Raw genomic sequence first — 22326 nt, forward strand, 5'->3', positions numbered from 1 at the left:
GAACAACCCATTTTTCATTTCTTACGGGATAAAATATTTTCAGCACCGTTTATCTGTCAAACTTCTTGACAAAATTCAGGTAAATTAAACTTTGTTTTATCAACATATTTGCTTGTGTCATGCAACAAATTCTTTATAAATTGTAACAATGAATTACAATCTTTATTTTGCAACTTAATATGAACGTTTTTTATAATGCTTTAATGTAAAATAATTCCTCTAATTATCTGGGTGATAGTGATAGATTTTGACTTTAAAGTACTGCCTTCATTATCAGTAGTACATGTAGAAACCCGAAATTATCAGCACTAAATATCATTTTAATTTAGGAAGCGGTTAAGAAAATTGCTCATTCATTTATGTACTGTACAGTAAATGTAAGTCCATATCATATGTAATCCAACTTGTTAAAGCTGCATTCTTGACTGTTTAAACAACTTGTTTTATTTTTTGTCTTGGAATAGCCAATTTCTGCGTAAATGTCGAAAAACAGGTGACTGCTGACAAGAGACAAATCACATTTTTCATAGTTACGTTTGAAAAATAATGTTTTAGAGCTAAAAGCGTTCCAATAATTCAAGTGGTCTGCTTGCAATAAATTATTTGTAGCTCTTGAGGTTAAGCCTAGGTAGCTTTTTAGTCAACATGCCTATTGCCATTTATTCAATAATATCAAAGAGCTTTATGGTTAAATTTCTAAGCTTCTACCTACCTTGCTCTAAAAAAGGATGGCAAGCAAGAAGCTTCTCAATGATGTTGAACGTTGTGTGGATGAGAATCTAGAGGGCCTAGTAGCAGTAAACCCGGGCTTGCGACTCATTGAGGGAACCAGGGTTGTGGTTCGGGCCGACATTGAAGATATGAAGAAGGAAGGGAAGGTGGCAGTACTGTGTGGTGGAGGATCAGGACATGAACCTGGACATGCTGGTAAAACATCATACAAATTCTCAGGATCTCATTCCTACCAATGGCTATCTGAAACCTCCATACCCGACATTTTATATTTCACAAAAAATTGGCCTTGACAAGAAATTGAAACAGCATAGCACTTTCATATTAAAAATATGCATTAAAAATAAATTACACATGCATCCCATTTTTTAAAATATGGAAGATCATTTTGGACTAAAACTCAATTTCATGTGTGCTTGATTGATGTGCAGAACCTCTGTTCTGCTGGAACCTTGTGTTGTGCCTAGGTCTCCTTATACAAACCTTATTCAAGTATCAGTTCTGCTGAATTATGTCTCCCCCATTCATGGGGAGACATATTGTCTTTGCCCTGTCTGTCAGTCCGTCAGTCTGAACGTCACACTTTGTTTCCGCTCAATAACTATAGAACGCTTAGACCCAGGAACTTCATACTTATTATGCTGGTTGGTCATGACTAGTAGATGACCCCTATTGATTTTGTGATCAGTAGGTCGAAGGTAAAGGTCGTGGTAAGCTTGAGGTAAAAAAATGGTTTCCGCTCAATAACTAAAGATCCTTTGAGTTCAGAAACTTCATACTTGGTATGCTAGTTGTTCATGACTAGTAGATGATCCCTATTGATTTTGAGATCAAAAGGTCAAAGGTCAAGGTCGCCGTTACCTTCAGGTAAAAAATGATATGTTGGCGGTGATCTTAAGCTTAAAAATGGTTTCTGCTCAATACCTTAAGAATGCTTGTGCCCAGGAACTTCATACTTAGTATGCTAGTTGGTCATGTTGGCTTGTTAGTAGATAAACCCTATTGATTTTGAGATCATTAGGTCAAAGGTCAAGGTCACCATGACCTTGAGGTGAAGAAAAGGTTACCACTCAGTGACTAAGGAACGCTTGCACCCAGGAACTTCATACTTGGTATGCAAGTTGGTCATGACTAATAGATGACCCCTATTGATTTACAGGCCATTTGTTTTTTTAGGTAAAATAACGATTTTCACTGAATGACTTAAGAATGCTTGGGCCCAGGAACTAACTTCATACTTGGTTTGCTAGTTGGTCTTGATCAGTAGATGACCCCTATTGATTTTGAGGTCAGTAGGTCAAGGCCACAGTGACCTTCAGATGAAAATCAATTTGGTTTGTATGTCACACTTCTTACCGCTCATTAAATAAAGAACGCATGGACTTAGTGACTTCAAACTTGGACTCAGGAACTTCATACTTGGTATGCAGGTTGGTCATGACCTGTTGATGATTCTTATGTTTTTTTTGTCTCCAGGCCAAAAGTACAAATCTCAGGACCATCATTGAATACTCCTTTCCTACGACCGCACACTGGGGGAGACAATCGCTTTTTCAAAAAAGCAATCTCTAGTTTTATACTAACCTTAATAAGTCTTGGCCAGTAGGACAGATAAATTTTGATTCCCTCATATTTTTTTATATTTTTCTAGGATTAAGTGTTAAGTATTTCTTGTTTACCTGTAAAATCTAAGTACATTTGAGATAATTTGAATTCTAAGTTTGATAAACTATGAAGTCATATGCCACTCCTGCTAGGTTTAAAAAGATCCCATTGATATCTAACTCTAAAGACTCTTATTTTGCATTCTGATTTAATTCTACAATTAGGTGGATTTTTTTGTAAATTGTCATTTTATGAACCACCTATTGATTTGTTGCCAATTAATTGAGTATAAATAAAATTGTTTGCATGATTGTAGGTTATGTTGGTCGGGGGATGTTGAGTTGTGCTGTGGCGGGGGCAATTTTTGCCTCCCCACCCCCTGATGCTATCCTGACTGGGCTGAGAACCATCACTAAGGACAATCCAGGTAGGCACTATGTGTCACTGTGAAAAATGCTTGTTGATCACAACACAGCTTTCTTTCATCTAAAGATGAGTATCTTAACCTCAAGTGAGAATATCTTACAAATTCTCCTACATAATTGAATTCAGCTACATGATGATAACTTAGTATTAGACGAAATAGTTTTTCAATATTTTGCATCACTCTGAGGTTTAGTTACAAATAAGGTTGTAAACAGATACCGAATGATAAGTTTCAACCACTACCAACAATTACTATCTAAATGTATATGTAAACAGATTGAGTATTGACCCTTATCGCTATCTGCTGTTTATTTAAAGACTTGTCTTTGTTAGGTCAGGGAATCTTGTAATCAGAACCATCTAAAGAGTTCAAACTTCTCTTCCTACTAAATGTTAAGTCTTTTTTAAATTCTTATGCTACTTTATTGGTGGTTGGAACCTTTTCCCTGATTATCATACATGTAAATGACTATTTCAAATGAAGTACATGTAAATAAAAAATTGCATTCTTTTAAATCAGATGAAAACTTGTATAATTAAAAGTAACTTTATGTTTGTTTTATTTCCTTGTCCTTTTATGATATTCAATGTCAAAAATGCAAAAGGGTGAGAATAGAACAAAATAAATGAAACATGCTTTTGAGTAAAACTGTAGAACTGTCCTGCTAACTTCATTTAACTGGTCAATGGTGTATAGAGGTTTCAAATGCCTCTTTTTACAATAGCACCAACTCAGTATAATAGAAACTAAATTTAAATGTTTGTCTCAAACAAAAGGTGGTTGCTTGGTAATTGTCCCCAACTACACGGGCGATCGGCTAACATTTGGTCTGGGCATGGAAAGAGGGATGAATGAAGGGTTAAGACTGACGTCGGTTACAGTTGGGGAAGACTGCGCCGTTATGTCCAGGGACAAGTCTGCTGGCAGACGGGGGCTATGTGGCATGTTTCTTACCATTAAGGTCAGAGAACAGCAAAAATGCTACCCTGTTAATTATATTGTCCTCAATGCATGGTCCTGAACTGTATATCCAGACTACCCCTGGTGCTATGATTTACTACTAAAACAAGAAATAAGATTCAAGGAAATTTTACCCAAGAAACCACCTTCTGCTTGTGCCAACAATAGTTTGCTTTAACACAATGTCACTCGAAGTTATAAAACTATATAGGCTATATGTATCTATTTATATACCTATACATATATATGTGTCCTACTTACCCCTGCAAAACTGCTCCATCCCCAGCTGGTACCTTGGTTATCGTGAAAAATTACACTGGTGATCGGATCAACTTTGGCCTGTCCTCGGAAAGAGCAAAAGCTGAGGGAATGAAATGTGACATGATCGTGGTCGGGGAAGACTGTGCTCTCACATCACATGATAAAACGGCAGGTCGCAGGGGCCTGGCTGGTACTATTTTACTGCAGAAGGTCAGAGCTGCCAGACATTTAAGTGTATTAAGTTGTTTGCTAGGTGTATGTACTTAATTATGATAATAGAATGTGGTATACATGTCAAGTGTTTGGCTAGGAACCATATAATGTCACATACCTGGTATATCTGGTTTCTAGCCATGAGGATGACTTAAACATGACTAAGATCAATATCATGTTGAATCTTACATTATTATTTTTTAAAGACAAATAATTTCGACATTATTATACACCAATCACTTGGTGGTGGGGGCTTTATTAAGGAATCACCTTGTCCCATTCGTCAGTCAGTGCGTCAGTTGGTCTGTCCTGGGACAACGGGACATGTCTACTTTTCTCCATAACTCTATAATTATGTTTTGAGGTATTGGCTTCAAACTTCATACACATAAAAATTTAAAAAAGAAACATTATTTTGTGTATGGCATTTTTATATTCTTGCCCTTTGATTATTTTAATACTTTTTTTCACATCCATAACTTTATAGGATTTGAGGTGAACTCAACTAAAAACTGTGCTACACTTTAAAAAACAGAAATGAAAATTTCATGCCGAGATAAAGAAGATCTTTGGACCATAGAAATGAAAGTTGGTGTGTAGGTACCTTATGTGAAGAGCTAGCTTGGTATTCCTTAGAGGAGGGTTGTGTCAAGGTCAAGATCACTGTTACTACAAATAGAAAAATGGTTTCGGCCCAAAAACTTTAGTTAGAATTGATGGATAGTGAACACATGAGATACTTAACTAGGGTAATTGGCAGTTACATCTCTTTTTAATAAAAGTAAAGATAACGACTGCTACTTTTTCCTAACTCATACAAGCAATTAATTGGCTAGAAGAAAAAAAACTAACATTTTTTTTATTAAAACATGTGTTCCTGAAAAAAACCTGATTGTCTTAATATATACAATGTAAAGTTTGTTGGTATATACGGTAGCTGTATTGTACGATGTGCAGTTTGTTGGTATATACGGTAGCTGTATTGTACGATGTGCAGTTTGTTGGTATATACGGTAGCTGTATTGTACGATGTGCAGTTTGTTGGTATATAGATGTATTGTACAGATTGCTGGAGCCCTGGCAGAGGAGGGAAAGAGCCTGGAGGAAATCACAGAGCAGGCCCAACTAGTCAATAAAAGCATGGGTAAGCATAGATAACATGGCTTGTTATTCAAATGTTTGATAAGTGTATTTAATCATATTGATGAATGCAAAAAAACAACAACTGATATTGAGTTACACCTTGAGACCCTTCTATAATTAAGACATCATTAGTTCAATATTACAGGCATTGCTTAAGCAAAATAATGTCGAATAAATATTTACAAAAATGTCAAAAAAGTCATTTTTTTGTATGCCACCTGTCTATTCATTGACATAAGTAAGTATCATTATTTTTTATGTTGTGGCCAATCCCACACAGTCAGGACTCAGGATGTGACCTTGATAAGAGCTAACTCTAGTTCTTAACTAATTGTGCCATTGTATAGCATTGACACACAGGGTTCGTCTTCATCAATAATCCCGAAAAAACGTTAGCCTTTAAGAGATCAAACAGGGATCATAATAGCAACCCCTGGGTTAACAGTCGAATGTTTTGCAACAGTACCAAGTTCAGATTCATTTATTGTTGAATTCCTCTACAATGCATTATTTATTGCTGTTTACAGGTACAATAGGTCTAGCCCTGAAGCCATGTTCCACCCCGGGCTCGACAGGGGCACTATTTACAGTCCCTGATGATGAGATGGAGCTAGGTTTGGGTCTCCATGGAGAGGCTGGAGTGAAGAGAATAAAGGTAATCAATGACAGGCTTTCATTCAAACAAACCAGAAGATTAAATGTGGACTGGCTAATGCATATATTTTTATTATAGCAATAATTCAAGATTTATAAAAAGCAATTGAAACTTTGAAAATGATTTTTTTGTCAAAACTATGTCAAAAAGAACTTCATTAAGCATGCTGGTACAATCTGGTGAAATTTAAACAAAAGATTTATACAGAAGAAGAATATCAAACACATGTTTGTAGAATTCCTTTAAAATGTATGACAGTAAGATTTTTTTTTTGCAATTTTGGGTTTATTTTTTGTAAAACTATGTATTAAATCATGATTCATTCAAATGTCATAATTAAATTTGTATAAACAAATATTTTTCTAAAGGAAGTTTACCTCAGGATTGTGCTATTTTGCAAAAATTTCATTCACTATACTCTGACAGTCTGCTCTCTGTCTTTTAATATTAAATGGCGATGTTTTTGTTTTTTGAAAGTCAACATTGATTTTCTATATATAATGTTGTTTTCTAACTTCACATTATGCACTGTTGTTGTTTTTTATGGCCTCCAGCTTCTGACATCTAAAGACGCAGTGAAGGTGATGATAGACCACATGACCAACCCAGAAAACCCTACACATCTTCCTGTCAAGAAAGGTATACAGTCTAGAATTGTTGCTTCATAATGTGTCTAGTCAGCCAAAGACTTCTTTTTAACATAGATGAGTTATTGAATTGATTATAGATCAATTTATTGTGAGTACAATAGCATTCTTTAGCTAGTCTTTTTTTGGAAGAAAAACTGGATATTGAAATAGCCTTGATGTCATTGTCAGCACAGTCATTGGTGTCATGAAAAAACGTTAGCTTTGGCAATAATTCCAAGACATCAAGATATGCAATACTTGACATTTGGTGTATATGTTGCCAAAGACAATATGTACATTTAAAGCAAGGTCCATTTATCTGGCTTAAATAATTGTTGAGTTATGCCCCTTGTTCAAAAACAACAAATCAGTGGTGGTGTTTGTGGACCTATTCTATCAAATAGTGGTTTCTGACTTGGGTGAAAAATCCCATAATGAGATACAATTATGGTTGAAAAAAGTATGTTTGATTGTGTAATATTGTGGAAACAAATGTTGCAAAGTAAAAGTTAGTGTTTATGTTTGCCTTTCAAACAGTTAATCATTAGTCAACATATCACACACTTTCGTAGCAAGAAATCACTATATAAATTCACATGATAACGAAACATAGTTTGTCAGCTGTTTGATGCCTGTTTTTATATTTGAAATTGGTTAAATGAAAATTAATTAAAAAAATTACATTCATGGTTGTCATTATCATCTCATTGGTTAATTTCACTAAACATTAAAAACATATATAGGATATTCTGGGTTTTTTTCTTTAGTTTTTCTATTTGACTTGTTCAAATTCGAAAATGGCAAAGAATGGAGTTAACATCAAAAAGGACAATAACCTGAAATATTACTGGTAACATATATAGCATTGAAAGAGAAAAGACCATCAACATTTTGCATGTAGGAACATACTCTATCTTGTAAATCTTATTCTTGAAGGTGATCGCGTTGCTTGTATGATAAACAACCTGGGAGGCATGTCAGTGCTGGAGATGAACATAATAGCCAAGGACACTCTTCAATATCTGGGTAGGTACTTTCTTCTGGTATATTCCTAGCTTTTTGAATGAATCACATGGTACTTTAGGGCAGAGGTTTTACAGTAAAGAAAAGGTACCAAAAGATTCCAAAATGTAAACTATTTTTACTATGTGAAATGAGGAATTTCATAGTCACAGAAATCAGAAAATCAGGAAATAGTACAAGTAATTGTAATTTTTTTGGACTAATTATTACAAATATACAACTTTGAACTTATTCATGTATCTATTTCAGAAGGCACCCTTGGATTACAGGTTGACCGTGCGTACTGTGGCACGTACGTCACTTCCCTGGAGATGGCTGGCATCTCCATTACCATCCTCCATCTGAATGACACATTCGCACGATGCCTAGGTAAGGATGGTTTGTGCTTATGACTAGATAATATATCTTTTCTATTGAAATGAAGTGTAAACAATTCTTGATGTATTTTTCTTCTTCAAGACTAGACTGAATTGACTCCCAGCTTTGTCTTTTGTTGAGAAATAAAGTTGTTTAAATATACATATATTCATCACATTTTGCAAACAGAAGTAAGGAATCAAGCTAAAATCGTCTGATTAAAACATGAAATTTTATGTCTGTATAACTTGAAATAAAGTTGATAAATAGTATTCCATATTAATTGTATTTCATAATTTTAACCTCCATTTGAAATAAGGATAATCCATTTGTCCAACTAATTTCTATGTTTTTGACATCATAATGCTCAAATAGCTTCACAAGCCTATTTCTGTCCATGTCAGATGCCCAAACAAATGCCCCAGGGTGGCAGGCCCCTGTGTTGGCACCGGGACAGATGGACAGGAAAACACCCCCCACCATGAAACCAGTTCCGCCCCCTAGCTCAACAACGAAGGAAGACAAAGGGGCTACCGTATCAAAAGGTAGAATCATCTTGCCAAAAAATACTGCACAAAGTAATCAGTTTTGTACAGAGATTATTGTTTTACTGTTACTTCTTAAAATGTCAAGGTTTAAATTTTACGTGGCTTTGCCATAGGATACTTTTCATTATTAGAAATTTGGTTGAACACTTCCACAGATTTGCTCTGATAAATGCATAAATGAATTGTTTATTGTGTACTTTGTGTGTACTTTAAAGTGTTAGAACTCACATTTAAAGTCAACATGTGTTAATCATGCCATGCATCTCTTGGAACTATACTATTACAAAACAGAAAAGCGAGAAAAATGATCTTGTTATTACATTGCCTACAATACATAATACAAAAAAGAACTGTTAGCTCATGGTTGTAATGTCTGTCCTCTGGGTAAAATCAAGTGACCAAAAAATAAGAGTACATTAACATATCATCCTTGAAGAATCTAGACAAAGATGTCATTTTAAAGTCTTACGTTTGTTGAACTATAAGCTTTAAAACACAAAAAATAGCCTAATTTCTCACATCCTTTTAATGAATCTAGAGCAGGGAAAAAACATTTTGGTCATTGTTTTAAAGACTGTGTTTGCAATTTTCAAACATTGGCCAATATTTCAGAGGAGGGGTCATTGCTGTACACCATTCTGCAGAAAGTGTGTTCCCGCCTACAGGAGAATGTGGAGCTCCTAAATAACCTGGATATGGAGAGTGGCGACGGGGACACAGGGAATACCGTCAGTAGAGGCACACTTGGTGCGTTTACATAATAATATAATATTTTATATGAATGCACATGTGCCTTAGCTTTTAAGTTGTAATCATGGTGAGTGTGAGTTATAGGAGCTGGTTAGCTCAGTTGAAAGAGCACCTGACTTGCAAGCAAGGTCTTGTGTTTAATTAGGGGACTGACCATATGCTATCAGAGCCTGTTGAGCTAGATTATCTTAGCAGCTTTTAACTTGTAAAAGTCTTAATAAAATACATATTTTTAGTTTGAAGTACTACATGTAGTATTAGTCGATGTTAAAAGGGAGGTCATCATTGAAAAAACCTATTACCCTTAGTGATAGACGGACATGTTAGTATGCCAAAATACAGTGTTCACCCCTCCCCCCCCCAAAAAAAAGAAGATAAAAATCAAATAATAATCTTCACATAGATTTAAAAATCTGAAATCAATCTCATGTTTTATCTGTATGAACTTATTTTGTACAATCTCGGATGATTTTGTATGATAAGTTTCATAGATATTATATGTGTTACAGCCATAATGGAAAAGCTGGGTAGCCTCGAGCAGACAGGGCTTCCCTTAACATGCCCTGCCCAGCTGTCCATGGAGCTTGCCCATATTGTGGAGAAGGTCATGGGTGGATCATCGGGAGGGGTAAGGGAATTTTTATGTGGATTATAAAAGTGCACAATTGTCATACACCTGTTTTAAGAATGTATGGGACGTATTATTGATTCTTCTGGGGCGGCAAGCGTCATCAACTAAATTGTCTGTGCTTCAACTCAAAAAGCTTTTGTCTGAACATCACCAAACTTAAACGATATTTATATGGTCAAAATATTTCAGCTGGATTTGAAAACCAGCCATGTCACCCCACTCATTTCAGAGAAAGGGCCTTAATTGCTTGATTACACAAATTTTGTTGTCTGCACTGTACCTCGAGTACCGGTAGCTTTTGGCCAATCACCACAAAACTTGAATGATATGACTTTTTTTGTGTATGGGCAAAGAATCTTGTGATAGTTTGCCACTCTAAATAAAGTTTAAACTGAGAAATATATGTGTGTAGTCAATACAATATACCTCAATTATTAAGTAACGCAAAAAGGTAGGTGGTATTTTTACAATTCATGTACCGGTAAATAACACATAATATTGATAATAACATATAAAATTATAGAAATTTCAGGAGAAGTAACTAATTACACAAATGTTCCTGGTTGGTTGTCTGGTTAATGCACTTGCTTATTTTCTCATTCTGTACATTTATGTTATCTCATTATCGATAGAACATACTCCATCAAGTTCATATAAAGTTTGAGAATGTTGAATGCATGATCCTCATTGTAAACTATTGGCACTTTGTTCCAGGTATACAGCCTGTTCTTCACTGGGGCAGCAAGTGAACTCCAGAAAGAGGTCAGCCCTCAGGCTTGGTTAAAAGCTATGAACACAGGCATTGCAGCTATACAGAGGTGTGCTCAAGGATCATTGGTTTTATAATATTTACTATCCAAGATCATATTTTGATAATTTACTTGTTTGCATGCTACTTACATGCTTCTTAATTAAAACAAATGACTGTCCAATAAGCGCAGTGGTTAGCGCACTCGCTTCTCACCAAGGCACCTCTGATTCCATTCCTGGCGCATGTGCGTTTGGTTTGTGGTCACCAAGATTGACAAGTCATTTTCCTCTGAGTACTCTGGTTCCCCCACAACACAAGACCACTCTCTCACGTAAAATTGTGCCAATGAGATTGATTAATATTATGTTTTTATAACTTGATTCATCAAAATAAATCAGTTTAAACTAAATTAAAATGAATTCAAATCACCTCAAAACTAAAGAAAGTTTTATTTGTGATCATTGAGTAGAGATTGATTCCGAATCTTACAGTGTCTTCCAATTTTCAGATATGGTGGGGCAGAGCCGGGAGACAGGACAATGGTATCATTGAACATTATCACTTTTTTATCTCAAAGAAAAAAGATGGAAGAAAATATGTATGCCTATTGCTACAGTATTGGTTTAACTCGCCAGTGTCAGAGTGAATAACTTAAACTTTGGTGTTATAATGTAACTCAATGTGTGTAAAAGATTTCCACATGAAACAAGGTCATGTCATCAATGACAATAGCATACATACATGTTAGTGACGTCACATGTTGTACTTAGCTATATAATTCTTGAGACAGGATCCTTTGTTAACTGAGATAAAACATTAAAGCATTGAAAACTGCATTCTCATGTCTATTTTCAAAACTATAAATATTGGTTGGTCTTATTTTTTGCATTTTTCTTAAAACTTAAGAGCACGGACCTATAAACCTGTTTATAGGTGCCTGATACAAAGGTGTACAAATTAAACCTGTCATCCTTTTTTGCACTCATACACAGAAATGTCTTAAGTAAGGAAATCCGAAGTCAAATTCTTGACACAATTTTCTTTTTTTCTCATTGATAAATATTAATTTATAGCATCTTAAATTTGGTTTAAATATCACTAAATGTTTTGGTATTGATATCACATAGGCCGTCACATAATTTATCTGTTTCAGTTGGATGCTCTTTGTGCTGCTAGGAACTGTTACCGTGACAACCTGCCAAACATGGCACCACTGGAGGCTTTTGCTCTCGCAGTGAAGGTTCGGATTTTATGTTATCTTCATTCAGTTCTGATAACAGTTATTTGTAAGGTTTAATATATCATATATTCATTTATCTGCTTCTACATAATTATATGTGTGTTGTTAATAGAAACTGTTATACATGTCTGTGTCAAGCTGAAAAAGTACTGCGCTAAGTGCACATTTGAAACTCAATATAGAAGATGTTACATCAGTCCTGAATGATTTTTACATAAAAAATAATCTGAACAATACTGGTTATCATGGTACATTGATATACCTGTTTCGTAAAGTGTTGAGTTCTCTACCCATACATGTATAACATGCACAACACTGTCTGTTTAAGATGTTATTATCAATCATTAACACGTTTCAGGGTGATTTGATTGAATACTCATATTTATTAGAATTTTGCAATAATCTCACTCACATTTGCATGGCAAACAATATTTTGTGTAACCCATAAAGCAGATCAGACCCTAAGATAACTTTGTTTAACATCTGCATCATCGTCAAACTTCAGTTTCTGATAAATCACTTTTTTAACAACTTTTTGTCGAGTGTTGAAACTTGGTATGCACAGGGGTCAATCGGTCAAGGTCATGGTGACCTATATTAAAGAAATTTGATCACTCTTGACAGGCGGCACATCAAATTCACGGAATTCTATGTAATACTAAATGAATGTAATATATCATTGTTCTTCAGGCTGGAGAGGAAGGTGCGGAGAGCACCAAGTCCATGAAAGCCCATGCTGGTAGAGCCAGTTACGTTCATGCTGATCGGCTCACGAAGCCTGACCCTGGCGCAGTTGTTGTTGCTATTTGGCTCAAAGCCATACTGGAAGCACTGCAGTCAAAATAATTTAAATAGCAAACATGAAATAACTATATTTGTATTTTTAGGAAAACAACTGTGTTCACATGATTATCCCATTTAAGTGTAATTATCATAATATTAGATCATACTGTTACCAGTAATACACATTGTGTGCCATACACCTGTACCTATAAGTGTGTTGTAATATGAACATCTTTGCCATTTATTTATTATTTTTTTTACACATTTTAACTTTATTTCTGTTAGTTAAATTAATATCTATTTACATTGTAACTGGTGTAGTTATTGATCTTTTAATATGCTGCTAGTCGGAAATTAAATGATAATACAAAAAAATAAAAAAGCATCAATGTGTTTGTGTTTAATGTTTAAGACATGCAATACAGTTCTACATCTACAATATAGATGTCACCTTGCTCCATGAGTAATCTATGTAAGGTAACTATAAATTAATTGGTATGCTAGATTTTCATCCCCCGCCCCTCTTTTTCCACTGCCCCTTAAATTTTATTGACTCGAATAAAAATGTTGAATGTTGTAGTATCTATATTTGCATATCGGATAAGTACTGTACTTTCTAACAGTAACTCTCGTATAATAATCTATTAAAGAATAGTACAATTTGAGTTTATTTCTCTTAAACGAAATGTATGCATAGATGCTTTTCCTAATTTCTGATAATCATTTGCTATACATCCTTGAGGTAATTCTTTGTACCTTTCTGTTATAAAACTGATGCCCATACTTTATGGGCGTAGTTCTTGAATAAAACTGAAACTTAGTACTGTAACTACATGTTACTCAGGAGTTGTGTCTCTGAGGTCATTTTTGACTGTTCTCTGTATCAAGCAACGAATGTAAAATTAAATCGGAAAATCCCAATACATTTCACTATCACCCCAACACTTACATGTAAGTTAAAATACTTGAAAAATACACTTGACACATATATTTATGATTAAATTACATAGACGCTATCTTTTTACCGGATAATACGTTAGAACAGAAAAGTGTTTCAGTGAAATTGAGGAACATCTGATAATTATAACAAATGCTGAGCACTGTCTGTCTTTATAGGTCCGTGAAATTAGTGATGTTTAACCATTCACCAAGTTTTACGGGCAAAAATATTTTAAAAAGCACCTGCAGTTGCCTGGCTACATGTAAATAAGTATGACATTGACAAGCATGAAGAAAAGGAAACAGAGCATGAACTATTGATTTCGGAGTAATAGTCATCATTGTAGGGACGAAAATGTAAGTCAATTTATTTTCTTTTAATATTCATTGATGCTGTCAAGTTTCATACCATTATAAAACGTGTCATTTTCAATGGCTTGTTTCATTAGATTTCGGACAAATAGGTGTTTCCGCGTATATAGCTACTATAAAATACAAAAGGGCTAACCAGATGGCTGTTTCTTACTCTATTACTGATGCTAGCCTTTTAGGCCGATCAAGTTGCTTCAATAATGAGCGTGCAGGGATACATCATTATTATTTTAACATTACTTATGTATCCTTGTCTTGAGTTAAGTCCATATATTCATCATAGACAATAGTCAATATAATAATTATATTGACTATTGTCTATGATATAAACAGCCGCTTCAGAGACTTTGATTTTATTTGCAACACTACGCGTTCATATCTAAAATATGATTGTCTTCTTCTCCAAAAAAAACCATATATATAGATCACACATATTACGGTAGTCCATATAAACATCCACTTCAGAGTCTTTGATGATTTTTGTGTTGGCGACTATAGGGAACACAATAAATATCCGAATATTATAAAGCGTTCCCTATACGCGCATTATTGTGGCTAAGAAAACGGTAGATATATACCAGTTCAAATCTTGTGTGATGATAATTTAAAAACAGGCATTAAACTCTAATTACCATGAGTCCAAATGATCAAGTTATTCGTTCATGTAGCCAACACTGGTGTTACTCTGAGTGGCAATATTTATTGATTGTGTAAGGCTTATTTCATTTTACTGAAAAGTACTGTTTAACTCTTGAAACAGAAGCAAAGTATATATTCTGTATACAAAGTCTTTCCACTTGAAAAGGTGATCTGTAGAATCCAAGTCTTTAGAAGGTACAATCAGTCTGACAGGTTAATGCTAATGGGGAGGGGATTGTAGAACATTTATGTGTGGGTAAGAACCAGCAGCCTTGTCAGTTATCTTAATTGGTAGTGAGCAGTGCATGTGTTCTGGTGGTCTTGAGAGGTCGAGCCCCACACTGGACTCAATTTTCCGGCCAGGTTTTTTTTAGTACCACTACACAAAATAATCAGGGTTTGTTTACATGTAAAAGTACTTCAGGGATTATAAATGTTACTTTTTCATTATTCATTGCAGTGTGAAATACAATTTACTTAAATCTTACCTATGCCAATGACAAGGACACTGCTTTGATTGGTTAAATTAAAACAAGTTTAAACAACTGTCATGTTTTATAGGGTAACCATTTGTAAATCAATGCTTATAAATGTGTGCCAAAGAGTGTTTGTAGCACTTTTGAAATCCTTGAATGTATGGAAAAACTGTTAAGATGGTGTCTGACAGTAAGCTAACAGACAGTAAGTCTGTTCAACTTAATCAGTAATTAATTGACTAAATTTTAGAAAAAAGTGTCGCCAACATGAACACTGTGAGAAAATTTAGGACATATCCTGGTAAGCTGCAAAAGTTTAAGACATATATATATCCCTACAATATGTTCAAAATGTTTTCAATATTTGAAAGTATACACCATGAGTCTTACAATGTCTGGTATTGGCATACTGACAGGTGCCTTATAGGTACTGACAGAAACATGAACACATTCAAATGATAAAAAAGTTTCACTGAACTTGTGCAACCTATAAATTAGGATATCCAATGTTCAAATAGTTTTTTCGTTTTATCATGTCATTTGCCAAACATAACTGATAAGGTTATGGCAGTTTTAATTTTGTTCTTTATTTCCTGAAAATGGTATCAAAAGTAAAATGACATATCTTTCAAGGTCCAAACGTTTGTTTGTAATATTTTAATCGGTAAAATATCTTCATATATTTGTCCTCTACTGATAAAACTCTTCCAAATGTTACGAATTTCAAATCGCCAGATTTCAAATTCACATTATTGTTCATGAGATACCTTCATACTACCGTATATGACCACACGTAGTGATATTGCTACTTGAATCTTTAGATAACTGTCTGCACTGAAAAGAAAAAAACATGGATTATTTTGATGTTGGCTGAAAGACATGGTTTGTAAAACTTGTTGTGCTCTGTTTCTTATGATCAAATATGTTCATTATGGTGTTTGTTTTTCTTTTAGAAGAACAATAACACGGCTGGTGTATTATGAATAGAGTGGATATGCAGCAGGGGTCAAGAATTCCGAGGTTTTCTGGGCAGAGGAGTATGGTCTCCCAAAACTTCCAGCAAGAACCCATGCCTGGTGTGTCGGCACAAAAACCATCAAAACTGCAGATGATGCAACAAGAATACCAGAGAAGCATGATGAAAGAAAAAGAAGATAAGTTGATTAACATGTATGAAAGTAATCAACAAAAAGCTCTTCAAAGGGTAAACAAGCGTGGTAGTGTGAGGGAATTCTTTCAAGAAAGAAGAACAATGGGCCCTGTTGACCACAACACCCCCACCATGCACCAGCTTTACAACCAAAAGAAGAGTGGATCACAGTTGTCTGGCTTTAGCAATAACAATTCTGCAAGAAGCAATGGTAGAGCTCCAAGCACAAACAAACCCCAGCCAATTAATCCAAACAACAGTGCTGGGAGAGACAGGTCAAAACTTCTTGCCCCAATTCAACGAAATGGTGCACAAAATAACATGCCGTTTCCTCAAAAACCTCAAATAGTTCGACCTAAAACATACACAGGAAGGGCTGCTCAACAAAATAAAGAAAACTTTGGTAATCGATTTATACCTAAGAGTGCACCGAATGGTGAAAACATGGAATACAATCAGAATAGGTATGATGATGATGAGGAGGATGAAACACCTCCACCAAATGCCCAACAGTTATACCAACTTCAACAGAAGCGTAAAATGTTGCAAGTACAGAGAAACAGTAATAAAAACCTAATGCAAAATAAACAAGTAAAACAGAGACAACCACCAAGTAGAAATAAAATCGAATATGAACCATCAGATGAAGATGAGGGCTTTGATGACAATGGTGCAAATGGTGCAGATGAGGAGATAAAGAGGAAGCAGCAGGAACTGTTGGCCCAGATAGAGAGACAGCAGCAGGAACTGAACAATCTCCGCAATGAAAGACAGATGGCTGAGCAACAGGTAAGAAGATAGTGATAATAAGAGAGTTTGAGCAAAATGAAAAACATTCACATAAACTACTTTAATAATATAAAAAATGTATGCATATTGCTAGAAGTGCCCTGATTTTGGTTCAAATACACAACCTCATTGCCTGATGTGCCCAAAAGCAAAATAATGTTGAACCTTTCTGACAAGGCTAGCTGGACTTTATTACTTCTAATTTAGACCTATTGTCCCATGAATAGAGCTTTCAGCCAACTTAAAACCAAAATGCCTGATAACCATTAACATTATAATCAATTTGGAATAGTCTTAATAATTATTACTCATAGTACATGACCTCTTAGTGGGATTAACTATTGTGAATTCATGAAAGATTGTTCCACTATATTTGTATGTTTGTTGATCAATACTTAATGGTGAACAATTGATTTAGTATGACTGTTGCGGTATACGCCAATGCTTCTAACAGAAACTAAATTTTTTATGTACCATAAATCCCTTGAGATGGCAAACTCTCATCTCAAGAATGGCACAATCAATAATTCAAACTATTTTATCTACATCACAATTTCAATTGAGTTCTTAATTGAATGTGAGGTTGCTAGATTGAAAATAAATGCAAATCATAAAGACAATTTCATAGAATGCTTTGAATTTTCCAAGGTTTTCCAAAATCTTAATTGTTTTTCAATTGGCACCATTGAATGATAAAAGATGTTAATAGCCAAACCAATTTTTTGTCAGTAAAATGTAACATTTCAAATCAAGAAATACTGCTTGTCTTTATTTTAGGACATGTTTGGCGACAAATTAAAATCAGCTCTTAATTTAAGTCCTGTCTCATAGGTTTTTTGGTTCAATTTCTCTGCATTTATTATGCAATTTTGATATCGGGGTCATCATCTTTAAGGTGTCTTACTATTAATTTTTTAGAATATAAGGGACACTTTTTTATTTAATGTTTCCAGGAGGCCATTGAGCGAGAGAAGCGTAAGAAGTTTGAGGAGGAGCGTCGACGGCGGCAAGTAGAGGAGGAAAGGAGACGGAAACTTGCCGAGGAAGAGGAGAGAATACGGGAACAACAAGAACAGGAGGAGATGGAGCACAAGCAGCGGGAGCAGGCTGAGCACAGGAGGCGGTTGGAGGCAGAAAAACAGCGCATGAGAAAGACACCTGCCTCAAGCCATGCAAGGGAGTACGAAGATTACAACCAGTATGAGGATGAATACGACCATCATGAGCCCACACCCCCTCCCCAGCCACGCCCAGCTAATATCAGAAAATCAGTGCCAGCAAAACGTCCCCCTCCCAAACAGAACAATCCTAGTCCTGACTTTATTTCTGGTGGTGCGGATGTTTCTCTGTATGAGCAGGCTATTCAGCAAGAGGGAGCTTTTGAAAGTCTCGGCAAGCTGAAAGCCTGTTATAACTGTGGACGTAAGTTTGCAGTTGACAGGTTGGAGAAACATGAGAAGGCTTGTAAGAATGTGACAAAGAAGAGGAAGGTTTTGGATTCGTCTAAACTGAGAACAAGAGGCACTGAGATGGAGCAGTATGTTGCACGAGCCGGCAAAAAGAGGGCTGTTGAAAAGGTACAGTTGCTGTTGGTCTTTCTATGTATATTTTCAAAATATACAAATGATTTGATCTCCATAATAGCAACTTTGTAAATTAAGGAATAATAATCATTTTAGTAAATTCCCATAATATTATGTTCAAAGAACTTTTAAAAAGGAAATGTTTTTATTTCATTTTAATCTTATTTCATCTCATTTTCCTTATATTCTGCAGCCGAAGTCGAAAAACTGGAGACAGCAACATGAGAGCTTCATCGAGGCCATCAGGTACGCAAAAAAGGTGACCCAGATAGAGAAAGAGGGAGGGAATGTGGCCGACCTGCCCCCACCCCCACGCCTAGAGAACCCTGACTACGTGCAATGCCCACACTGCACCCGCAAGTTCAATGTTAGTGCTGCGGAGCGCCACATACCTCATTGTGCTAATACACGGGCTAAACCTCCGCCACGCAGGCGCTAAACACTCATCTTCTACACCAATTTTACCCTTGTCAGATGTTGTTAAATTGAAATTCAAATTTTAGCTCCACTGGCCGAAGGCCATGGAGCTTATGTCATCACAGATTGTCCGTCGTGAGTGCGTGCGTGCGTAAACTTTTACTTTAAACGACATTTCCTCTGAAACTGATAAGCGGATTTTGACAAAACTTCACAGGAATGTTCCTTTGGTGGTCCTTTACCAAAATTGCTCAAATGGTTCCGGTCCATTGCACAATATGGCCGCCAGAGCTAAAAATAGCAAAATCTTTAAACGACATCTCCTCTGAAACGGTTCGGCAGATTTTGATGAAACTTGACAGTAATGTTCCTTGGGTGGTCCTTTATTAAAATTGCTCAAATGGTTCTGGTCCATTGCACAATATGGCCGCCACAGCTAAAAATAGCAAAATCTTTACACGACATCTCCTCTGAAACGGATAGGCAGATTTTGATGAAACTTGACAGAATTGTTCCTTGGGTGGTCCTTAACCAAAATTGCTCAAATGGTTCCAGTCCGCTGCACAACATGGCTGCCAGGGCAAAAAAATAGAAAAACCTTTAAAGAACATCTTCTCAGAAACCGATGATCAGATTTTGATGAAACTTGACAGAAATGTTCCTTGGGTGGTCATTAACCAAAATTTGTTAAATGGTTCCAGTCCACTGCACACCATGGCTGCCAGAGCTAAAAAATAAAAAAAACTTTATACGACTTGTCGTCGAAACCGATGACCTTTTTTCGATAAAACTTGACAGAAATGTTTGTTTGGTGCTCCTTTACTCAAATTGCCCAAATCATTTCGGTCCACTGCACAACATGGCAGCCAGAGCTATTAAAGTAAAAAATTTTTTTAAATAACTTCTCCTCAAAAATTGATGATTGTATTTCTATGAAACTTGACGAAAATGTTCGTTAGGTGGTCTTTGCTTGAACCTTTTGGCCAGTGGAGCACAGGCACTGATGTGCCTCTTGTTCTGAAAACCATAGCAACTGTGATGAAATGTAGGTGTTGTAACATTGAAGTCTGTATACATGTGACATTTATGTCTAATATGTTGAAATGAGGTTTGTTTATTAAACAATAATGGTAAGTTTCCTATTGACTGTGAAATTTTCAATTGATATGAACTTTGTTATGTATCTTGCCATAGATGTATGACCAAAGAATACCTTGCTTATATTCAAAGCTACCATAAGTGATATGTTCTATGATAAAAAAAAAATGTCATGGAGAAAAACAGTGCACTGAATCGATGTACCAGAGAAAGTTTTGTGATTCTAATGTTTAGATGACATCACAATATTAGTGACAATCACATCAATGCAATAAGTATGATGCTGGATGCAATGTAATCAGTAAGAGATTATGTCACTGGACCATTTTAATCACATGCTTTAAAAAGGCAATTATTTTCAAAACCATGTGTTCATAATGTTCATATTAACACCTTCCTTTGCAGGTTTTTTACTCACTGTATTTCGTGTTTTTGGATTTGACTTTCTATTTTTTTTATAAGAATTGATACAATGCTACTACTTGCATTTATTTGTGTTAAGTTGAGATTTTCATTTTCATGACAAATGTGTCATGGTCATAAAGAAACACAAACATTTAGATAACATGCATTTAGTATTTACTCTCATCTTCCCGACAAAGGGATCGGTAGACTGATTCTGATTCAATCATTTAGAAAGCTTTTGACAAAAAAGACCGCAAAAGTTCAATAAAGTCATTAATTAGATTTATAAAGTAGATAATTCAGTGATGCGCACATTTACGCTGTCTAGAATTAAAACATTTGTCGCCAACACTAAGATAGTTATTGTGTATATTTACTTAACCATTCATTGGGCAGCCGGGCTGCAAATGAACAATGACTATCAGATGAGACTTCTTCATATTTCTTTCATAAATAAAGTGCTTCTTTGGAAATGAGTGTTGCCACATTTGAATGATACCAATAATGTTGTAAATTATTAAATTGTGCAAACATGTATTCAGAATTTTATTCTTCAAACGTAACTGTGATAATAACAGCGATTTAAGATTTTAGATATTTGTTGTGTTTTTAAAGATTATAGATAATTTTATAACTGTGATTTGTTGTCAGCAAACAGAGCTTTATAGTTTCTTTGTTTTTCATACATGTACATCTATGTGACATGTAAGATTTGTTGAGACACCATTGAATGGTCAGTCATCACATAAATGTCTATCTTAGCCTTGTTGAGACAGTTTGCGATTACATTTTTAATACAAATTTTATTTCTATAATGTTAAGTCTATGTTGAAATAAATGTACCATAAAACCATATTGTGCCCAGTGTCTACAATGTGTTTCTTCCACTTACTATCATCACAGTGTGACCATGTTTGTTGATTATTGTAGAAGGATTGTTATAGTTTAGAGCAGACAAAGCTAATTTTGTACCTCAAAGTGATTTTGATTAAGAATCTGGGGAAATTGGGTTGCAAGTTGAACTTGACCAAAAGTTTTTGTACATTGTTACCAAGTTCAATGACCACATCATCAACTCATTTGGAGTTTAACAACAAGGTCAGTCATATTGGCAAGTTTTTCAATTCTAGGATCATAACTCCAGTTTGACAATTGTGATCCGACTGGTTAATACTGTTATCAAACTCTTCCATTTATTATGCCTTTCATTGAACATTATTCCAATGATAGGTGTTCACATTTGAAGGTTGTGAAATTTGGTCCAATTCAAGGCCCAGAACTCCCGAGTGACTACAGCAATGTGGTTGGTTACCATACCTGTTGGGAGCATTATTTACATTAACACTCTTACCACATTTGGTGATCATATACAAAACATCGCTCATGTAAGAGAGTTCAATCTGGTTCAAGTTTGAATAACCAAGGCCATTACTCTGGATACAGGCCGTTACTCTGGATACAGTCATCTCTCTGGTTATCAGATTGGTTTTTCCAATAGGCTTGTTCCAGTTTGGTCGAGATTCAGTAACAGATATTTAAGTTTGAGGGTAGGCTATTCTGTGAACGTTGTGGCCAAAAATTATCTAGAGCTATGAGCTATTGAACTCGGTGACGTGTACTGTAAAAATAATACTAATATTGATCTACTTTTTCTTTCATGAAATATAATAAAAACATCACATTATTGGAATGTTGACAACACACATTTATTCATTGATTGTATTAAATATGTACCTAATCATGTATTCTT

At 35.2% G+C, this 22326-nt stretch overlaps 2 protein-coding genes across 3 annotated transcripts; both read left to right on the forward strand.

Annotated features, from left to right (window-relative positions):
* The first annotated feature begins 8 nt into the window (after window positions 1-8).
* On the forward strand, window positions 9-13093 carry LOC128208771 (triokinase/FMN cyclase-like). 2 transcript variants are annotated; one of them, XM_052912357.1, is made up of 16 exons: window positions 9-79; window positions 728-927; window positions 2654-2764; window positions 3541-3725; window positions 5264-5342; window positions 5869-5996; window positions 6551-6635; window positions 7562-7651; window positions 7898-8017; window positions 8410-8550; window positions 9166-9300; window positions 9813-9931; window positions 10649-10752; window positions 11194-11227; window positions 11839-11925; window positions 12616-13093. In XM_052912357.1, exons 2-16 carry the CDS (start codon window positions 729-731, stop codon window positions 12769-12771), a joined length of 1773 nt encoding a protein of 590 aa, XP_052768317.1. In that variant the 5' UTR covers window positions 9-79; window position 728; the 3' UTR covers window positions 12772-13093. The 2 variants fall into 2 exon arrangements, with proteins under 2 accessions (XP_052768317.1, XP_052768316.1); XM_052912356.1 differs by lacking the exon at window positions 3541-3725 and adding an exon at window positions 4011-4195.
* An 828-nt stretch (window positions 13094-13921) lies between these two features.
* LOC128207318 (zinc finger C2HC domain-containing protein 1C-like) lies at window positions 13922-21429 on the forward strand. The gene is made up of 4 exons (XM_052910168.1): window positions 13922-14004; window positions 16088-17073; window positions 18027-18650; window positions 18850-21429. Exons 2-4 carry the CDS (start codon window positions 16114-16116, stop codon window positions 19093-19095), a joined length of 1830 nt encoding a protein of 609 aa, XP_052766128.1. The 5' UTR covers window positions 13922-14004; window positions 16088-16113; the 3' UTR covers window positions 19096-21429.
* Window positions 21430-22326: the final 897 nt, after the last annotated feature.

This window comes from Mya arenaria, chromosome 11 (genome assembly GCF_026914265.1).
Source record: "Mya arenaria isolate MELC-2E11 chromosome 11, ASM2691426v1".
In the NCBI taxonomy this organism is placed as follows: Eukaryota; Metazoa; Mollusca; class Bivalvia; order Myida; family Myidae; genus Mya; species Mya arenaria.

Coding starts and splice junctions, on each gene's coding strand:
- LOC128208771 (XM_052912357.1), top strand. CDS start 729: ATGGCAAGCAAGAAGCTTCTCAATGATGTTGAACGTTGTGTGGATGAG. Junction 6,636..7,561: donor ACATCTTCCTGTCAAGAAAG/GTATACAGTCTA, acceptor TTATTCTTGAAG/GTGATCGCGTTGCTTGTATG. Junction 8,018..8,409: donor CACATTCGCACGATGCCTAG/GTAAGGATGGTT, acceptor TGTCCATGTCAG/ATGCCCAAACAAATGCCCCA.
- LOC128207318 (XM_052910168.1), top strand. CDS start 16,114: ATGAATAGAGTGGATATGCAGCAGGGGTCAAGAATTCCGAGGTTTTCT. Junction 17,074..18,026: donor GACAGATGGCTGAGCAACAG/GTAAGAAGATAG, acceptor TAATGTTTCCAG/GAGGCCATTGAGCGAGAGAA. Junction 18,651..18,849: donor AAAAGAGGGCTGTTGAAAAG/GTACAGTTGCTG, acceptor TATATTCTGCAG/CCGAAGTCGAAAAACTGGAG.